Source organism: Artemia franciscana, chromosome 12 (genome assembly GCF_032884065.1).
Source record: "Artemia franciscana chromosome 12, ASM3288406v1, whole genome shotgun sequence".
In the NCBI taxonomy this organism is placed as follows: domain Eukaryota; kingdom Metazoa; phylum Arthropoda; class Branchiopoda; order Anostraca; family Artemiidae; genus Artemia; species Artemia franciscana.
Window position 1 is genome coordinate 7,988,464 of NC_088874.1, and position 22,381 is coordinate 8,010,844.

Consider the following 22,381-nt stretch of genomic DNA (forward strand, 5'->3'; position numbering starts at 1 on the left):
AAAACTCCTATATTAATCCTAGAAAATATGCAATCACGCAGTTTCACCAGTCCATTAACAGGAAGCTGTAATCTGTTTTAAACTTATTAAACTTAGTTTTACCAGCTCGAGAACTTAAATTTAAAACTAAGTTCTCGAAGATTTGAAAAAATACTGTTGCTTCCTTTTAGTAGAGGATATTTGGTAGTAACTTCCTCCCCTTTTTCGATCAAAAATGACCCTTCACAATTTTTTTTGTACTTAAATTTTGTAGCCTAAAACACATGTTTCATGTCACTATTCTCCTTTAGCCTCAAGTATAAGACAGGCTGTATATCCTAAAAAAAAGGAAAAAAAAATGTTTTAAGCCTTGCTTTAATTCGAGTAGTTGCTAGTCATAATTGTCGAGTAATAAGGGGACTAATTTATAATGATCTTAACTGGGACGTGAATGTTTCAAATATTGTTAAACAAGCAAATGCATCGCTCTCCTTGTTTAAGCTTCTTAATAAATTTGTAATTGACTAATTTATAATGACCAAATTTGGACTAATTTATAATGATCTTAACTGGGACGTGAATGTTTCAAATATTGTTAAACAAGCAAATGCATCGCTCTCCTTGTTTAAGCTTCTTAATAAATTTGGTTGCCCATGGATGCATTTCCTTCGTGTTTATCTGGCATCAGTATCTTTCTTCTCAGCTTATCAACAAAATTGAGTTGGTTCGCAAGCGTTTGATAAGGATCATTTACAAAGAGAGTGAAACCCCATATTTCTTCCTCCTAAAAGCCTTACCACCTTAAAAGGAAGGAGGGGTAGTATTTGCTTGCGTTTTGTGACTTCAGCTATTTCCAGTACCCGCATAGAGATCATTTTCTGTGGTTTCCACAACCCCCCTAGGATCCTCAGCAATCCCAACTTTTTCGCCGATCCATGCTATTACTGAAAGGTTCCGTAAGGTTTCCATTGCTCCTATCACATACCTAACCACCAAGTTGATTTTCATTCAAAAATCGACGGAATCTGTCTCAGTCATCGGCCACGACCTCGTTTAACAATTCTTGACCTCTGTCATGAGCTAAATAGGGCTCCTTTGTCTTTTGTCTCTGTTTTTTTATTTATTTTTTTTTTTTTTCGGCACTTTAATTATCGTCACAATAACTGTTGTCTTCTTATATTGTTATTGCTTCCTGAATTCTAGTTTTTTTTTCTTGTCTAGTTTTGTTATTGTTTTCTGAATTCTAGTTTTTTTTCTAGTCTAGTTTTGTTGTCGTTTCCTGAATTCTAGTTTTTTTTTTCGGCCTCGATCTCATTTAAAAATTCTTGACCCCTTTACTGAGCTAAATAGTGCTCATTTGTCTCTTTAATGACTTTGAACGACCCAACGGTCAACCTCACCCAACTACCCATCGGTCAAACTCACCCAACGACAACGGTCTACCTCAAAACACGCTTGAATGCCAAACGCATTGCCTCACTAATGTTAGCAACAGATATCTAGGATAGTATTTGGGATATTTAGTTATCATCCAATAATTTGGAACTTAAGGTTATACCTGTTGTTCCTAAAGTCTTCCCGTCATGAAAGTTTGCTTAGAGGCAAGGCCTTATCCAGGGGAGGGGGCTGGGGGCTTGAAGGGGGGAGGGTTTTTTAAATTTCAAGTTTGAGTTTTACTTTTCATTTATTTCTTGACCCAGGTCTTTTTGTCCAAGCCTCTTTTTATCAATTGTTTCTTTATTGATATTTGACTCCCGTTTTGCTTATCATTTGTTTTTATTTTAACTTCTTTCTTCAACTCAAACGTGAATTCATCTGTTCCTTTTAGCTCAGAATAGTCGTTTGTCAGTAAAGTAGTACCTTATTTCAAGAAAGGGAAAAAATGTTGAAAGGAATTATGTATTACAAGAATTATGTAGATTTCATGTCAATATTTTGTATCTAAGCCGTGTTTTTCAAATCGGCAACACATTTGAGCTTACATAATGTTTTATATTTGTAAGCTTATGAGACAAAAGTTTGCACACATAAAACGGTTTACCGTTTTTAGGATTTGAATTTTATTATGACTGGTGTTTTTTGGTTAAAATGTCGAACCTTGGTGTGTTTTTTTTTTGTCTTTTTGTTGTTCTTTTTTCTTTTCTTTTTTGATCTAGCGATTTAACGTTGTGTTTTGTTCCTGAGCTTTGTTTGTAGACTTTATTCTGTGTTGCTATTGCCTGCAGGCTTTTTGTAATAAATTTATTATATCTAAAATATGTGTTGGGCATGTTTTTTTTTCTCATTGAACCTCTAAGGATATAAAAAAACCATGAGTAAAACGATAAGTGATTTATCTAAGACAGTGAAATATGTTCAAACCTTAAATGAATATTTGGGCTCTATTTGCAAGAGCCGTCCTCAGCAAACCACGTATATAAATAAAATATGACTTACAGTAAAATGTGATCTGAAAAACAGAAATAAAAAAATTAATCAGTCCCAAAATGATTGCTTCAGGCAAGTTCAACCAGCAACTTCGTAATTTACCTCTGAGAGCCTACTCGTAAAAGAAAGACTTGAACTTTGGGTAACTTGTAACCGTGCTCAAAGATAGGCCAAACTCTGTAAAAATTCAGATTTCCTGAGTCAGAATTTGGCTCTTAGTTACGTTCCAGATCTACATTTTAACTGGAAAAACACTCCATGTTTTGTACAGACGCTAAAAGGAGTTAATTGATGACTAATAAAAAATAAAAATCAATAATTTATTTAATAATATTAAGTTTATAAATCAATAAATAGCTTCTAAGAAGAGATTTTCTATGCATGACATAGATAAATGAGATTGAAATATAACGAAAAGCCTAGTTGTTTTTTTTTTTGTTTTTTTTATAAAGTGTTTATATTTTTGCTTCGTTTTAGAGTACTGAAGACGACCTAGTGGAAGTCTTCGTCGAATTACCTGCCTTGTTTTCCTTATTTATTGGTTGAAAATTATCCTATTTGTTATTTTGCATTTTTTTATTCTTCTATTCTGTCGTTTTTTGTTTTTTGTGCATAACAAATCAATGATAATAACTTGATAGTGAGTAGAAAATTTGAATAAAAATGGTTAATAAAGAAGACATGTGTAACATGTCATCCAACCCAAAACCTCGGGGTCTTTATTTTTTGAAAAGCGGCTCTTTTTTACAATCTTCGTTTTTTATACATAATACACTAATAGTACAAATTCTTAATACTAAGAAATAAATAAAAACTTGATAAAAAAGGATACACAATAAGTAAGAAGAGATCAAAAACATCTCGTCCAATACAAAACCATTGATTTTTTTTAATGGTTCTTTCTTTTGTTCTTCGTTTTTATGTACATAATAAACTAATAAGAACGAATTCATAAGATTAACAAATAAAAAAAAATTATTAGAAAAGGATTAATAATAAATAAAGGGGCATCAACAGTATGTCGTCCAACCGAAATCCAAAGGACCTTTATTTCATGAAAAGGGGCTCTTGGGGAGAGATTTTTTTAAATAGAAGGTAAAAATCGATTTATACTAAATAATACATTAATTTGATATATTTATTACATATTAATTTAATTTAAAATTAATTAATATATATTAATGTATTAGCTAATTAATTAAAAATTATCTATTATATTAATTAATTTTTATGATTATATTAATTATATTAGATATAATTAAATATATAATTAAATAAATATTATTATAATTAAATATAATTTATATTTTTAGGGATCTGGATCAAGCATGCATGGTTGCAGTGGGTGCACTTCTTCGGGGTCTTCCTTTGCAGCCAGAAGAATCAGATAGAGGTGATCTTATGGAGGCGAAATCTCAATTATTTCAAAAGTAAGCCAGATTTTCTTTAATAATAAAAGAGAACAGCGGATAAAGGTTAATATGCCTTGGTTCTTAATGTCTATACTGATTTAAAAGATTTTTGTAAGATGCACCTTATGATCGGCTCGGTATTAGCTTGGCCCCTAGAGGGGAGGGGATAAATTACTAGTGGTTCCCAAATTACATAAAATGTGAATTTTACACTCAATTTTTCAGTTTTTCCTGAGGACTCCTTTAAAACGGTGTCATGAAAGGGGAAGGTCATCCCCTCCTCTTGTATATAGGTATTTCATATGTGGCATAATAACTTCTTAAGCATTTCTCCCAACTATTCTCTTCAAAGTCACATTCCTTACCTACTACCTTCTTGAAAATTTAATTTTCTTAATTTCTTTTTTATTATCTCTTTCCGTCTCCTTCATTAAATGTCCAGCTTTTGGTTTGTTGTCGTGTAATTTTTTATTTAAATCAAATTTACAACATAATAAATGAGCAGTCTAGTAGCAGAGCTTGTCCGTAGACTGGGAAACAGTTAATTATCCTACTTTCAACTTCAAATGTGTCCAACTTCAACTTCAATTCAGTTGTACAATATCAATCTTTCCAACTTTCAACTTTGATCTTCAATGTGTCGAGTTTCAATTACAACGGATGTAGCCACCTTCATTTACAAAAAATGTTCCTAGAGATGTTTCTTGAAACAACTGTTTCCAAGTTTCAACTTCAAAATACTAACTTCAATAATTACTAGCATAGAAGGAACTGTGTCTAATTTTCAAATTCAAATGTTTCAACTTCAAATCTTAACAATCAATTTTATTTCAAATTTTTAATTAAAATCAAGTAATTAAGTGCATCAAGCCATGCCTAATTGTAGAAACAGCCAAAACAGATAGATAGGTCCGAGTGAGTGAGGGGCAAAATCTGGCATAAGCCCTTTTTAGAATTGTATAAAAATTATGGTTTTATTGTCTCTTATTAAAGTACCACACCATCTCCCAGCAGTCGGGGTGAGCACATGGCATCAAAGATTGATCTTAATTTGTATTAAGAGCAATATCTACCGAAACTAACTCTTTTAAAAAAATCTAAAATTGCAATAGTTTCAATATTCCCGTCTGCTACTCCTTTTTGCTACTTTCTCAGATCTCTCTTATCAGCTATCCTTAATTATGCGCTTGCTTTGACAAAATTACTCCAAATCCTGGATGCTATTTGGACTGTCATTCAATTTATTCAACATGTATAATTGACCCTTTGCACCATTGTTTAATGTTCTGGATGTGCGAGTTGTATATATTCATTATTTCAAGTATTTATCGTTTCGCTTGGTAGGGAAGCGAATGGTTTCTCATAAGTTCGGTTTTTTTTTTGCAATGATATCTCATAAAAAGTTGAATTTTAAAGTTAGGAGCAGTATTATTCTAGCCAACCCCTCAGGCAAAGATCATTGTAAATGTATACCTTGGACTTATCTGAAATTACCGTGCCCATCTAGGCACTCAAGTTTGACTGTATTGAGTATTGACTGTAACCTCAGTATTGACTGTAAGTATTGACTGTATTGACTGTAACCTCAGTATTGACTGAGTATTGACTGTAACCTGTATCAAGTATTGACTGTAACCTCAGCATTACTGCCGCAAATCGGATAGGCGAGTCCATCACAATGGATCTCGAAAAGGCATTGAAAGCTGGTCTGACTGTCGACTATGAATTCTGTCGTGCTGTTGAATACAAACGAGTACCTCGCCGATGTTTCAGGTGTTCGAGCTTAGTCACATTTCTACAAGTTGTGATACGCCAAAGAAATGCGTGAGGTATAGAGGTGCCCGTTCTTGCTCTAAGGGTGTGCCTTGTTCGAACAGCCCCAAATGTGTAAACTGTGGTGGTAAGGACCACGTCAGCTTCAGCTTTAAATGCCCTGTTTTGTAAAAAGTAATGATAAACCAGAAATGATGAGCCTAAGTCATTCTCTTGCCTTGTTTTCTATTCTTTAGTTAAATATTAATGGCACCAAAGACAAGGATATTGTAATTGATGGTTTTTTTTAGTGAATTTGACGTCATTAGTATTCTAAATTCTCTTCGAAGATCCACCCTCCACGAAATATATCGACGAGAGGGCTCCCTTCCTATGGTCTGCCTGCATTTCCAAAAAGGACTTTGAAGACAAAACGGATCTCTTCTACAGATAGGACTATAGCCTTATCAATTCAGGGAATGGTTCTTGTAAATGTTTGTATGTCCACTGAATACCTCACGGCTATTTCTTTTAACCTTACTCTCTAAAGTTTGTGACGATACCTCAGAGATCTTTCGGGTGACTTGTTCTGAAAATAAGCCCTGGATTATTTGCGGTGATTTGAACTGTAATCCACACCTCCCTGGAGCGACTAGTGACGTTTTCCTCAACTGCCTCCCTTTTGCTTATATGATATGTTACAAAAGTGAAGGTTTTGCGTACATTTACAATACTTGCGCTACATCTGACTTAGATCATGTTATTTGCTCGTATGTTACAAATAAAGTCGCCCCTATTATAGTTCGTGAGTCAGAGACCTGCAGTGACTACCAACCAATGACGTTTAAGTTTGCCCCATCACTTGATATACCGAAGAACAAATTGAAGAATACAACAAAAGGGACTGGTCAAAACGTGACAACACTCTATTTTCGCTAACTGTGATTACTTTATTTTCTCTTATTAAAGTGTCATACCAACTCCTAGCAGTTGGGGTGAGCCACTCGGCATCATAACTTGATCTTAACTTGTATTACGAGCAGATTCTACATTATGTATGTAGAGCTGAAGCCTCTGCGGTTCCACTCGAAAGAGTCTGAGCTGATTCATTGAAGCCAGATTTGTCTCTCTCTCTCTCTCTGGATCTTGTGAAGGCTAGGCAGCACGCCAAGTTTTGGTTGCACATATGAATTGCCTACGGAAAACCACATCGTGGTACCACTTTTAACCTAAACTGCGGGACAAAGCGTAACTGCAAAAAAGAACTCCGTAAGTTTTGCCTAAAAGGAAGTTTACAGTTTTTTGGATCGTAGAAATCATGGCGCCAAGTTCATAAAGCTGAAGAGAGTTCGTACGGCCAACCATCTTCTAATCTCTCACTTAGTGCATGGGAAGAATATTATAAGGACACTTATTCACTACATTCACTGCACTTATAAGGAAGCTTTAATTCACTTCTGCCCGCTAGATTAACGCAATCACATATCCCTATTATTACAATTACAGTCATCCAACAAGCTTTAATGAAGTCGAAGCCCTTGTCCTCATCCGACAGGGAAGGTCTCTGCTCAGGAACACCTTGTTAGAGCACTGAATGAACCTTATTCTCAGGTACTGTTGAGTTTTCAAATGATTTTACGTAATTGAATCTTGCCAAATAGTTTTCTAGGTGGACATATAATATCTTTGCTGAAGAGAGGTAAATCCGCAGATTATTGTGAATCTTATAGGCCAATCATAGTTGCTTGTAATGTGTGCAAAGTGTTCTAGTATGTAATATTGTCCATTACCACTGTTAAAGATTGCAGCGCAAATCAAATCGGTTTCTCGAAGAGTATATTGTCAACATGCCTGTCGAATTCTGCCTTAAGATTCTTATTGACGCGCAATCCAAGAATGTTTCAGTCCTCCTTTGTACATTTTACTTTTGATAGTGAATTTTGTACATTTTGACAAGTACATTTTAATTTCGATTTTCGATTTTGTACTTTCGATTCTGAGAATCATCATGAAGCAATAGCATCTTTGATTAAAGCGGTAATTAATAACAGTGTATTTGCGACGTTACTTTGCTATCCTATAATATGCTATTAATATCCATAATATAATATCCATAATATGCTGTCCTATAATAATTGACTTATCTTAGCTGATATCGTGGAAGGTAGCAATGTTAATTCCTTTCTATCTTCTAATTTAAATATTAAATTTTCAAGAATGTGGAAATCAATCCAGTCTAAATCATGAATTAATACCTCACTACTACTGCTAACAACTCATTGCATTGCTATGCAAATGCCGACACAGCTACTTACATTTTTCCTCCTTCCCAATCTATTTAAAGCTTCCTTCTTTACACCCTCCCACGTATCCCATTCCTTTTAAATCCTTCCTTTTTACGTCTTCTCACCTCATTCGGAGGCGACCATCCGCAAAATTTGTCCTAGCCATCTCAAATCTTCTTTCATTATAGCCCTGAAAAGAGGATGGAACCAAATTTTTGTGTAAAATACTGTTTTAAATGCGGGTATACAAAGGATCCGTTGACTGTCTTCAGGATCCATTCATGTCCTCAGGAGAACATCTGACTGATCTTCCTGCTCTTTCAGAGCACTAGCCTTTAAGAACAGCACTTGACTGCTATCGTCCAATATTATTTATTATAATATTATTCAATATTATAATACTATTTATTATTTATAAAGGACGTCTATCGTCCTTTAGCTTCCAATGTTCTTCTGCAACATTGTTTTTTACACAAGGAGATGAACTGAATCACTAGTATTCGACAGACTTTGTATCTTAAAAGTAGTATCGTATAATTAGTCGTACTTGACTGGCTTGAAATATTTAAAATATTAATTACATGTGCCATAACAGACTCAAAAACAAGATTATGACTAGAAGCTATTAAATGGGAAGATAGAATTACAGAAAATAGAATACATTCTTTGTTAATATTATGCACTTGATTACCTTCCATGTCTTTGCAGAAATACCGTGTGACTTAAAAAAAAGTTTTTCTTGCGTTTCTCAAAAGATTATAAAAAGTGGACCTATGGTTTTTACATGCTTTTGAACAAAATCAAAATGAAAACATTTTATGCCTCCTATACCCACTTTAGATCCCACAGATAACCCTAAAAGCTACCAAATTGCTTGAATGGTATATCCTTTGAGCCACTTTTTAAGGTTCTTCTTGTAGGAATACTCTAAAAAATCGGGTATATATTTCATATTCCTTCTTAGAAATACACCTCACAGATGACCTGAAGTGAAAAAAACAGACACAGGATATGATCAAACGGGTAAACCTGGATATCCTTTCTTTAAAACTCCTTGCTCGTCATGGTGTTACAACCCCCCACCTATTGCCTATTTTTCTTACATTTGTCAGACGGCTGGTAGAATATGCTTGTCCCATTTGGTATTACGGGATGACTTTGGACTAGAAGAACCGCCTGGAATGGGTCCAATACTCAGCTGTTCTGGTAGTTTCTGAATCCCCCAAAATACATTATTGATATATTTTAAAGGAATTTTCCCTTACAACACTTTTGGCTCGTCGTGATGAATTGTGTTTCAAATTTGGATTTGGAATTTTTGTAAATCCGCAGTTTCGTAAAATCCTTCCCTCTAAGCATCTCGAGTCGCGTGAACGGCTCCCATGACAAGTAGCTGAACCGATTTCTAAAATTTAGCCGGTACCAGCATTACAGATGCGTTATGCAAATAGTTTGTTCCCTCGTTTGTCAAGATTTTTGATACGACACCCACTCGTCAATAATTGTACATACTTATTTTTTTGTTGTTGTTGATTTTAAACTTTTTTTGTTAAGTTTGAATTTGGAGTTATTTTATTTTTTCATATAGTTGAATATTTCAAGGTCTTAAGTTTTAGTTTGACTCTATTTGTGATATTCGAGTCAACATACAAATTTGGATAACCATGAATATGGCTGTGATTTTTGTATGTTTAGTGCCTTATCTTTTATTGTGACAAGAACTGCCCCCGATCGGCATGACCGTGTAAGGCGTTACATAATAAAATTGTTTGAGTTTGAGTTGAGTCGTTATGCTAGAACATTTTTAGGGACGGCCCTTTCCTGAACTTTAAAAGAAAGGCTCCTTTGATTTATCTCAGAGCCGTTTTTAAGGGGGATACAGAGGGATCACTTATCCAGGCAAAGAAATTTTAGGGACGCAAAATTTCAAATAAATGATCTAACTGTTATAATCATTTTGTAATTTTATAAAAAGGTAACGCTGGGTAATAAAATGATTGATGAGATGGGCAGTTTCACTTATTCTGGTAGTATTGTTAGTAAAGACGGTTGGAGCGGTGTAGATGTTAAAAGTAGATTAGCCAAGATGTTTTTTCACAGTTAAAAAAAGTTTGGAAGGATAGGAAGATAAGTGTGCAAACCAAGATTAGAATATTAGAAGCTACAGTGATGACAGTTGTCAAATATGGCTGTCAGTGTCAGTGATGCCACTCAGATGTCAAGATGACAGTTGTCAGTGATGACAGTTGTCATTATATTTGACAGTTGTCAAATATAAGCACCATGCTCTAAAGCATGGGTGCTCCGTTTAACGGAAAAAACGAAATTCATACATTCAAAATTCAATCATTTAATCCTGTAAAAAATGGGAGATAATAAATGTTTTTCCTAAGATTTCTGGGAAAGTAGGTGTCAGCTTTTGTTTTTGTTCTTGATTCGGATCTCTTATCCAAGCTCTTCAAGTTATAGCAAGACCGACCAATTCTAAATAGTTTGGCCATACAATCTAAAAAAAAGTGTATAATGGAAAAGATGGGGTGATCCTTTAAGGCCTAGAATCCACCCACTTAGCCATTTAGTTTAATATTTACCATCAAATGAAAACCATTTTTAAAATATATTTTATGGTTTTATGAATGTGATTGCTATTTACCCTCTACTTTCCCTTCATTTGCAGGAATATCACTGTTTTTTAACCTTTCTAGGTTCAAGATTCAAAATATATACAAAAGGACTAACATTTTTCTGGATTTGCCGTAGAAATAAAAATTTTCAATCTTGATCATATCGAAGGAAAATTCTTATCTCTTGGACAGATTTTGACAAATAGCATTTTCATCGTCACATCATCAATTGTTGATGAACTTCAGATGGCGCTCCTGTTTGACGAAAACTGTTAAACAGCTCCGATTATTACGCGGGGGGGGGTGGTAGGGTCCAATTTCAGTTTATAGCTGTATCAAAATATCCAGTCTAAAAATTTAAAACTATATATCAAAACTTTTTGTTCTTATTTTATTTATTTCTTAGGTATTTTACGCTTTTTATGAACTTGTTGAATGATTGTACCGAGGCCAGTGAACTCGAAAAGGATATGCGTGGTCGATACGCTGCTGAAAAATTAAACACTTTAAGGAACTCTACAATACAAGCTATGTCTAACTTACTAAGTGCCAATATTGACAGTGGACTAATGCATTCTATTGGTAAGTCTAATTCAAGGCATTTGTTTTCTTATTTTATATTTGAATAATACAAATTTATATTTATTACTGTGTTCGTTATAATTGTCGATTTGTGATAATAGTTTTTATGTATTTTGGTAAGTCAAATATTAGCCTTCCCGAGTTCATTTAAGATACCCAAAAGCATATGAAGTTGTGAAATGTTGAAAACGTAATGGCAAAATTAGAAAAAAGCATAAAGATTCAAAATATATATAAAAACAAATTAATTAATGTAGCTGTATATTTTTTTTTAATTTACTACAATTCTTGATGGAAAGTTAAATATTAACCAAAATTTTAGATTTTCAAAAACAAACAAATTACGGAGTTATCAAAGAAAATTTCGTGACCTAAACAGGACATACTAATTTAAAACTTGTATCATGGTAAATAATTATTTTATATATTTAGGCTAAATCAAGATTAATAGAATGGATTTCAGTGAAAATCCTTCTGAGTCAATAGAAATAATAAAACAATCAAAAACAAAAAATAGATATTTTCTTAAATATTTCATTTGAAATTGCAACAATTCGGACATTATTTTGATCGTAGAATCTGTAGTCAAAACTGACTACTTCGAGATGTTGAGAGCCATTTCCATGTCCAGGGTATAAGAACGTCAGTAACAACTGTACATGTGTCAACTTCTAAGAAAACGGATTGAAAAGTTATGTCGATTATTACCAAGGTCATTCCTAAATTTTAAGTAAATTCCAAGTTCATTACCAAGGTCCTTTATAAACTCTTAAGTTTAGTCAAAGGTCATTACCAAGGTCATTTCTAAATTCTAAGTAAAGTCCTAAGTAGAAGGACTAAAATATCAAAACAGAAAATTTATGGACCACATTAATAGTCAAGGGATCTTTTGGTTTATCTCAGAGGCATTTTTAGGGGGGAGACAGAGGGAACACTTATCCGGGCGCAGAAATTTTAGGGACGTAAAATTTCAAATAGATAATCTTAACTTTTATAATTATTTTATAATTTTATAAAAGATGACGTTGGGCAACAAAATGATTGATCAGGTGGACAGCTTCACTTACCCTGGCAGCGCTATTAGTAAAGACGGTGAGAGCAGTGAAGATGCTAAAAGTAGAATAGCCAAGGTGTTTTTTCACAGTTAAAAATAAGTTTTGAAGGATATAAAGATAAGTGTGCAAACCAAGATTAGAATATCGGAAGCTACAGTGATAACAGTTGTCAAATATGGTTCTGAAGCGTGGGTGCTCCGAAAAGCAGATGAAGATTTGATAGGCGTTTTCCAGAAAAATTACTGACGGATTGCTCTGAGTACACGGATGACTGACCATATTTCAAACAGTAGGCTGTATGAAAAGTGTGGTTCAATTCCGCTTTTTAAGTGTATAATTAGAGAAAGGTGAGATGGCTAGGGCACGTTCTGTGAATAAAGGATGACAGATTGCCAAAGATTGTCCTTTTCGGCCAACCGTCTAGAGCTAATTGGAAAGCAGGTCGTCCGGTGTTGGGGTGGGAGGACTTCATAAAGAAAGATCTAAAGGAAATTATAACTTCATGGGAGGGCGTAAAGAGGGAGCCTGTGAATAGATTGGGATGGAGAAGGAGCCTGCGTAGCTGTGTTAGCATCAGTCTGCTTGGCGCTGTGATGATTTTTGTTTGAATAAAGTAGAGGTTGCAGTTGCCAAAATTCTGTTAATGAATGAAAATTTTGTTGCCTGAGAATTTCTTGGAGACAGGAGGGGGGGGGGTTATAATCAAGATTTCTCTGGGCGCAAGAGAGGCTAGAGTCATCATTGACCTATCTAGTGCCCAAGCTTTTGTGGGGAGGGGTGATTACACCAGTTCTCTGAAAGAGTAGTTTGATCAAAACATGAAACAACTTTTTTAGTCCCAAAATCACCCTAATATAGGTCCAAGGGGTGAAAAAAGGGTCTAAAAACAAATGTAGGAACTTGGAGATTTTTTTTTACCCTTAAAATTCAGCAAAAAACGCTGAAAAAAAGTTTTTTTTAGAGATTTATTAACACTAATTTTTGTTGGTGAACAAATCCTGTTAGTTACTTGAGATTGGTATTGAATTGAGCTGTGAATTGTTATTGAATTGTGTTTTTAATGTCATTGGAAAGTGTTTTATATCACATAAAACTAGCTTACGTGCAAAATTACTGTTACAGTTTCGAGCAGAGGAGTGAATGTTTAGCCCCCTTCTTTATTTACTTTTTTCTCTTCTCTTTCTTTCTCTTTTTCAGAAGTGTGCATTTTCTAACCTTTTGGTGTTAAAGATGCATATCGAATTCCACCTCTCTGTCTATCTTTGTTAAAATTTCATGCCTTTCGTTCTGCACTATTCAAAAAAAGTTCAAGCAAAAACGTATTTAGCTTAATTTAATTTTTCGTATAATATTATACTATAATAATTATAGTATAATAAAGTATAATATAATAAATAATAAATATAATAATATATAATAATATATAATAATAAAATAATAATAATAATAATAATTATAATATAATAAATAATAATTAAAAATAATAATTATAATATAATAAATAAGAATATAGTATGCTAAAGTATAATATTATAGCATAGTAAACGTATAATATTAATTTAGCTTTTCTGCCAATCATGTAATGCTAAATGGAACAGTTGGATGCCTCCACCCGCTACTCAGAGAATTGCCTCTGATATTATATCATTTGCTTACCTGCGTAAATGCTTAAAATGGGAAGGGGCAATTCCTAAGAGCAATATTTTGTTATGAATTTTCCCCTAAAATATAAACGTTACTCCCCGAATTTTTTTTTTTTTTTTTTTTTTTTTTTTTTTTTTTTTTTTTTTTTTTGCATTTTAGTCCCTTCTTTTAGAAGTCTTAAGGTTTATCTTTTTTCAAAGACGTTTTGTTTTCGAACTTATGTCATGCAGAAGTTAACCTTTAGTGTAGAGTCCAGAAGTAGGTAGAATATCAAGTTTGGCATGCTGAGAAGGCCACCTCTCCGTTCCTGGGGAGGTCAATGTGGAGGTCTTTATGTGGAGGTAAAAGAGAAATGGAGCGAAGAAGCTTATCCAAAAGTTAGGTTTAGTCCGGCAGATGTAAATTGATAGTGCGTGTAAGGGGGAATTTTATGCTCCATGGAGAACGAAGGAAATATTTAGAGAGGGCTAGATTGAGAGATGGTGCTTACAATTACCCTATTCGTGGAGGGATGAACGAGTCTTTGCATCATTTTTTAGGTTAATATAAGGAATTTAGGGAATTGCGACTGAAAATAATTGGTAAATGGTTCGGGGGGAGAGATTAGATTTTGGAAATGTTAAAATGTAGGTGTTAGATATAGATAATATCAGATGGTTAGTCCAGGTAGGTTTGAGTCATTGTGAAGATTTTCTTGAATAGTCAGATTTAGTGATTTGTTATTTTAAGTTTTGTTGTTCTGTTTTCTTACTTGTTTATTGTGTGTCACTATGACTTCTTAAGGATTTTTTTGCGAATAAACTTATCTATATATCTCTCTGTGCAGCTCCCATCACTCTATCACTCTCCATTTAGTGTGTTTCGGATGACGAGAATGTCCCGTCAGTCTCGTAAGACCAATTCAAAGGCAATTGACTGACCTCTGAGGTAGAAGTTGTATTGATCGGGTGAAGCATCAGTATTAACGTTCTTGTTCATAAGAATGTAAAATCAGACTAATTGTACAATTATTTTTCTTCCAATCATCAAGCCATGAATTCAGTTACTGCTGCGAATTTTTTTTATTTTAGGCATGCTTTTCACTTTAAACAACATAACCAACAAATATGAATCACTATTCTTTTCTGTGACAACTCAATGCGTGTTTCTGAATTTTGTAGCAGGAGCTTATATAAAAAAAACTTTTTTTTACTGACTCGTGTATGTCATATTTTTAAAACTGCCAGAAGTCGTTTCGAAGATGCGAATATGTACCGAGTTTCAAAAGGCCAGTATTAAAATATAGAAACATACTATGTTTCTATATAACTATGACAAGAAACATACTATGATACTATACTATAGTAACACACTATAAACATACTATAGAAACATACTATGACAAGCAGATAGTTGTTTTTTGGGTTTTGAGGTGTTCGACCAATTGGTCATATGTGTTTCAGAGAGTTATGGGGGAGTCAGAGAGTTTCAGTAGAAATTTAATGGTAACTTATAAGGATGGAAACTAGTCCTGCCGTCAACAAGGAACCATCAATGCCATCTAGCGTCTGGAACACGTGGCATTTTTTAAGCTTTAAAATCGTTTTTTTTTCTATCAGGAAATGAGATCATACCAATTATACTAAGTTGGTAACCAATTACACCTTGAAAACCAATTATACTACTAAAATTATTCTTATCATTTACAGAAAAAATGCCAAGTGTCGCCCAATGCTATATGGCGTTGACAGATTTTTTGTCGACACTAATACCGGTTTCCACTCCTGTAAGTCACCCATACTCTTTGCCTGACAAGGTTGATTTCAAAATTTTCCTAAGGCATAGTTACAAAGGGTTAAAAGTAAACCTTTTTTTTTACAAAAACTGCACACGTCTTCCAAAAACTAAAAAAAATTTGTTTGTGTATTTTTGACTTCTTAATGGCTAAATGCCTGATTTTTGGATAGTGCTTACTCTATTCTTGAATATTTGGGATTTATCCAAATTTCCTCGAATATAAAAGGTTTTCTGGAATCTCTTCCAAAATTAACGTTCGAATATACACGAACCTTAACAGAAAATATAAATCTTTAATTTACATTGGACGCTAAATTTTAGAGAGACTTCACGGACCTCATTGGCAAACTAGGGAAATCCCAAATAGTTCTAGGATAGTAGAAGTATGTTATCTGGTATCCCCCCCCCCCCATGTCCAGATTCATCTTCATCTTCAAGATTGGAAATTGCCCTAAACGAAAAATATAAATATTAAAAGAATCCTTGCTTTTTCAATTTCTATTTTTTCGTAATCTAATATAGCTCTTTATAATTTTTCTTTTTAATTTAAAACTATTACGCGGTTTCTTGGATTTATTTCTATGTTTCGATTGTTCTTATCTTTATTTGCTTACAGGTCTTGGTTATCATAAGGATCTTCAAACTCGAGCAGCTTTTATGGAAATTCTCACAAAAATATTGCAGCAAGGCACAGAATTTGACACGTTAGCTGAGACGGTACTCGCAGATCGGTATGAGCAGTTAGTGCAGTTAGTTACCATGATTGGAGACAAAGGAGAACTGCCAATCGCTATGGCACTGGCATCAGTTATTTCTACTCCTCAGATGGTAGCCCTAATTTTTTTTTCTTAAGCATGTACATCTAATGTATCTATTTTTGTGAATATATAATTCCTGTAATTACTTCTAGGGTCAAGGCTGGATGGGCGCTAATTCACGAAACTGCCTCCCTTCCCTCCGCATAAGATATTTTTTTAGATTTATGCATGTTTTTATGAGTTTCCATAAGATATGTCTAATTTTATTGTTCGCTCTTTCCTATATTAGGAGGAGGGAACCTCCGTACATATTGAGGGTATTCTAGAGAAGCTTTAGATACTTTCACAACGTGTGTTAAAATTCAATTAACTAATTATCATTTTCAGCATCATCTAAAGATCAAATATACTTTATTTACTGATTTTCTTACTGAATGTGTGCTTAGAAATCGTAAAATATGACAATTAGCATATAAACTAAGTTTTATACTAGTATAGTCTTAGGGGAGATGGCCCTTAAATGCTCAGTGAAATCCAAACATTTTTAAATTGATCCTTCCATTTGATTTTGTGCCATTTGTAGTTTCAAAATCAAAAGCTGACCTATTATTATAGTATGAAGTATTGTTTTAATGACCTTAGATTAAACTAATACTACTACTAAAAACATACTGTAACCCCAAGCGGTCTATAACCAACAAAGCTACACAAGCTCCTCCTCCATCCCAATCCATTCAAAGCTCTCTTAATACCCTCCTTAGAAGTTCCCATTTCCCTTAAATCTTTCCCTATGGCATCTTCCCATCTCATTTGGGAATCACCTGCTTTTTTGTTTGGCCCTAGATGGTTGGGCTGACTAGAATGACCTTTGGTGACCTTTGATCCTTCATCTTCAGAACCTGTTCTAGCCATCTCATCCTTTTTCTCATAATCAGAGGCAACACTATAGCGTTGCTTATAGCAAAGGCCATTTTTTCCCAGAGGCTCATCATATGCAAGGGATCGTCGTATAATTTTCCGAGGGGGCTCATTCGATTTGAAATCGGAAGTTCTATTTTAAGGGAAATCGGAAGGTCTTTTTAAGAGTCAAAAGTGATCGGAGAGCAACTAGCCCTATCCTCCACCACCCTATTTCCCCGAACGCGTCTGATAAGAGTCGAAAGAGATCTAAAGGCAATTAGCCCCCCTCCTCCCTTCTCATGCCTTTTTTCCCAAACCTATCCGGTAAATGGATATGACCAGGGTACAGACAAACCGAATTTAGTTTTACCATTTAGTTGACGTGACCTAGGGTACGGGTTAACCGAATTTAGTTCTACCATTTAGTTGATTTTATACCATTAACCGAATTTAATTTACCATTTATTACCTTTTTGGCTGAATAACCAATTATACTGAATTTTAGGTGAATTAGCTCATATTTTTGACGTGACCAAGGTACCAACTAACCTTATTATGGAATTTATGTTCTACAAAGAAGTCGAAGTATCGGACTGTATGCAAACGCTGTTCCGTGGGAATTCCTTGGCCAGTAAAATAATGGCTTTTTGTTTCAAAATGTATGGCTCCAGCTATTTGCATAACCTCTTAGAACCTCTTATTCGACCACTTTTGGATGGAAGTGAGCCAGCAGTATTTGAAGTTGATCCGGCTCGGTGAGGTTTTTTATTATTATTATTATTTTTATTTTACAAGAGTCAAATTCTGCAAATTTCATGAAACTTAGGTTTTGGTAATTAGCATTTTAATGATGAATGAGGAACAATGTAGAATGAGGATGAATGAGGATATATAGAAAGATCTTATGTCTCAGATGCTCCTTTTTCAATTCGAATTTGATTTGGGGACATAGGGGGCTGGAGGAGGGAAACAGAAATCTTGGAAAACGATTAGAGTGGAGAGATCGGGATGAAACTTGATGGGAAGAATAAGCACTGGTTTTAGATACGTGATTGACATAATTGGAACGGATACGCTCTCTTTGGGGGAGTTGGGGGATTTCCAGTGCTTTGGTGAGTTCGGTGCTTCTAGATGTGCTGGGACGATGAAAATTGGTAGACGTGTCAGAGACCTACACAAATTGACTTGATAACAGTCGTTTCTCCGATTCGACCATTTGGGGTGCTGGAGGGAGGGGAAAAGTGGAAAAAATTGAGGTATTTTTAACTTACGAATGGGTGATCGGTACTTAATGAGATTTGATATTTAGAAGGACCTAGTGTCTCAGAGCTCTTATTTTAATCCCGACCGTATCCGGTGATATTAGGGGAGTTGGATGGGAAAACGGGAAATCTTGGAAAACGCTTAGAGTAGAGAGATCGGGATGAAACTTGATGGGAAGAATAAGCACAAGTCCTAGATACGTGATTTACATAACCGGACTAAATCCGCTGTCTTTGGAGGAGTAGGGGGGGGGGGGGGTGTTAATTTGGAAAAAAATAGAAAAATTGAGGTACTTTTAACTTAAGAACGGGTGACCGTATCTTAATTAAATTTGATGTTTAGAGGGAATCCATGTCTCAGAGCTCTTATTTAAATTCCGACTACATCTGGTGACATTGGGGGAGTTGGAGGGGAAAACCCGAAATCTTAAAAAACGCTTAGAGTGGAGAGATCTGGATGAAATTTAGTGGGTAGAATAAGCAATTGTCTTCGATACGTGATTGATGTAACTGGATCCACTCTCTTTGGGGGAGTTAGGGGGGTCCAGTGCTTTGGCGAGTTCGGTCCTTCTCGGCTTGCTAAGACGATGAAAATTGGTAGGCGTGTCAGGGACCGGCACAAATTGACTTGATAAAGTCGTTTTCCCCGATTCGATCATCTGCGGGGCTGAAGGGAGAGGAAAAATTAGAAAAAATGAGGTATTTTTAACTTACGAATGGGTGATGGGATCTTAATTAATTTTGATATTTAGAAGTACTTCGTGTCTCAGAGCTCTTATTTTAAATCCCAACCGGCATTAAGCTTCTGATTTTCTTTATAAATCAATCCATTGATTCTTCGAATTTTGCTAGAGCTTATACCATATGGGCTCTTGACTCTTCCGACCTCGTCACAAGTGCCATATGAGCTCCTATCGCTTGTTCGTATTTTACTTTCAGTTTCTAAACTTCACCTTGCAGGGGTACTAATTGGGGTGGGGAGATTACCCCACCCCTGATTTTGAAAAACACTGGTGTTTAATTTTTTCATTAATAATATCTAAAAGGCCAAATTCCCCCCCCCCCCTCCAATTTTGAAAATACCTTTTGATTGCATCTTCATCAAAAAAGGCTTTCCCGCTCCGGACATTTTCGTTAATTGGGTCCCGTGTCCCCTTGCACTAAACCGATTAGATGAGGTGTTTCCCGAATGTATCTGCGTTTTCCTAATTTATTCACTGGCCAAAAATGTACGTCTTTTCTTACCTCTTTTATTTCTCTTTTTTTTTTGCATTATTATGTGAAGTCGATGTGAACTTTGAAAAAAAAAAACAGTATAACAGTAAACGGTAAAAACAATAAAACAGTAAAACGAATTGAGTGATATTTTGGTTCTTCATATAACTGGGTGAATTTGTGTGACGCAAATTGAGTCACCGGTTTTGATGAGAATTTTTTTTTGACAGGTACATTATTCAAGGCAATAATTTGTGGGCATCTTGTTTTATTAGAAATATATGGTAAAAGCTGAGGACAGAACCAAACAGCGCCAAATGAATTTGACTCTTTCTTGCTGTGAAAAAAATTAGATGCCCTCCTCGAAACTGTTGAGATTTCTTAACTTTGTGTATAAATTTACAGTTGTTTTTTTTTTTAAATATATAGATTAAGCTATTTTGTGAGCCCGTAAAGCTGCAAAATCTGGAGATCGGGGCTATTACTGACTACAGTAAGAAATTATTCTTTTTTTATCTTCCTTTTCTTCTTAAGCTATGATAAGTGTTTAGTGTTTCATACTGTGTTTAGGGTTCTTATTAAGTGTTTCATGCCACACGGAAAAACTCTGCTTTTTCGGTTGATTATTTAGTGTGTTGTATGATTGATTTGAATAAAGCATTTATGCTTTATTCAAATAATTCAATTAATGCTTTATTCATTTATGTATTAGATGTTTTTTATTCTTCAGACTTATCGTATGATAATTCTCCTTTATCTTTTCCAGTCTTGTTGCTGCTGATAATATTGAGGAGAACAAAGACAATCTATCAGCTTTGGCCACTAAAGTGTTCAATTCAATTGTTTTGTCGTCTGATAAATTCCCCCCACAGCTTCGCAGTATGTGTCACTGTCTTTATCAGGTAAAGTTTGGTCATTTTGAAATTAAAGAAAAAAAATTAAAGTGAGAAATTTTGAAATTAATTTTGAAATTAAAGTGAATGTACTACCCATTTTCAACGAAGATTAAATAGACACATTAAGAGATTATTTTTAGTATTTTGATTGGTTTTTGCGTATATGCATCATCTATCTTATTAAACGAGCAATAATTATATGTATGTAATTTTTAACCAAAACTGCAATATAATTTTTTCTGAAAGTTGGCTTACTATCGCTTTCTGGTGTTAAAAAGCACGATTTAGATACGTCACAACCTGTTTACGAGCTTTTAATGAAAGATATTTCGTTTGATATTTGTGGAGTGGATATTTGATTTTTAATTGCTTTGCATGAAATGTTATGCACTATGGCACAAAAATTATAAAAGTAATTAGTATACCAAGGTACCAAGTATCTTATTTGGGCCAATATTCTTATGCTTTATTCCAGCTATTCGAAGTTTAATCCAGAAAATCAAAAACGATCATTGACGGCATATATGTATTTGTATAATAGAATTTTGTGTTTAATAGAATTTTAAAATAAAGAATTTTGTTTTTGTGTTTTCATGTATTCTCCTTATTTTTTTGGGATCTTGTTTTAAGCCTTTCAAACTGGTATTGCAACATTCTGTTTGTTTTTTGTTGTTGTTTTTTTTTTGTTTGTTTTTTGTATTTTTTTGTTTTTTTTCCGACCATTGGAATTTGGTCCTGACCGAAGTTCTAAAACAATATGATCAGGATCCGACAACTTGTTTTTTATGCGTCGTAATAACGATAAATTACTATTTTAATCAAAATAATGATAAATCGGTCATTGAAGTGTAAATTATTTCTATAAAGAAAACATTAATTAAATATAACTATTATATATAACAATCATAACTTATTTGAGAAGTGTCTTCGCATTTGCGTAAAAAACAACTCAAAAGAAAAAAAAGGCTTTTGGTTTACTGCGAAACCGGTTCTTAGACATCAATTTTAGAGGTTTTCCTGTCGTTCAGTTGCTTGCTAACAATGTTAGCTAACAGGTATTTCTTTGGACGTCGGAAACAGAATTGTTAGCTAGCAGAAATATTTCGCGTTATATTCTCTATTAATTTTCTCCAGCAAGTATTAGATTTGTTAAAGATATTTCCTAACAATGTTGGCTAACAGTTTTTATTTGGACAGCGAAAACACTATTGTTGGAAAAATTGTTAGGAAACAGTTTTTGTTTGGACGGTGGAAAAACTACTTTTGTGGTTCGGCTCACATTTTGTATAGTATATACATGTCTATAGTATAGAACAGAATAGAATATATTTATTTACTACAATAGCCGGAGCTAGCATTAGCACGTCATGACAAAAATAATTTATACCTTCAAAAACATTCAGAGGAAAATTTAAACAAACATTATATTAATCATACACATATTAATCAAACAAATGTTTATATAACAAATGACATATTATGGAACAAATGAATTGCGATATCTCTCAGTACTATAGGCTGAGCAAGTCAGTAACTGTGGACAATTCTATTTTATTTGTCGGAGTCTAGTAACTGGTCCTTCAGTTGGGGGGCTCCCAAGGTTGGGTAGTAGACGACAATGGGTTGGGGAATTCAAACAATTTAGTCCAAATCTATATGTTAAGTCATGTCTACGACTATCAAGTGAGTCCAAATTGAGCTATTTCAGCGCATCCTCGTAAGTTGAGCAGTTTTGTCAGAGTATAATTTTTACAGCTCATTTTTACAGCTTTGATGGTTTTGATATGAAGCTATGATAAATATGTTTCGCTTAT

The 22,381-nt window shown here is 34.2% G+C and overlaps 2 protein-coding genes across 2 annotated transcripts in view; one reads left to right on the top strand and one right to left on the bottom strand.

Annotated features, from left to right (window-relative positions):
* LOC136034175 (interaptin-like) overlaps nt 1-9,269 on the bottom strand; it is a 442,249-nt gene extending 432,980 nt beyond the window's left edge. Inside the window, exon 1 of the mRNA XM_065715356.1 lies at nt 9,255-9,269. The gene's annotated coding sequence lies outside the window, so the exon portion shown is untranslated. The remainder of the gene's footprint in view (nt 1-9,254) is intronic.
* LOC136033629 (neurofibromin-like) overlaps nt 1-22,381 on the top strand; it is a 214,161-nt gene that overhangs the window by 178,789 nt on the left and 12,991 nt on the right. The window contains 5 exon segments of the mRNA XM_065714430.1: nt 3,720-3,836; nt 10,886-11,061; nt 16,153-16,392; nt 17,709-17,949; nt 20,438-20,573. Coding sequence (XP_065570502.1) covers nt 3,720-3,836; nt 10,886-11,061; nt 16,153-16,392; nt 17,709-17,949; nt 20,438-20,573 — 910 coding nt within the window.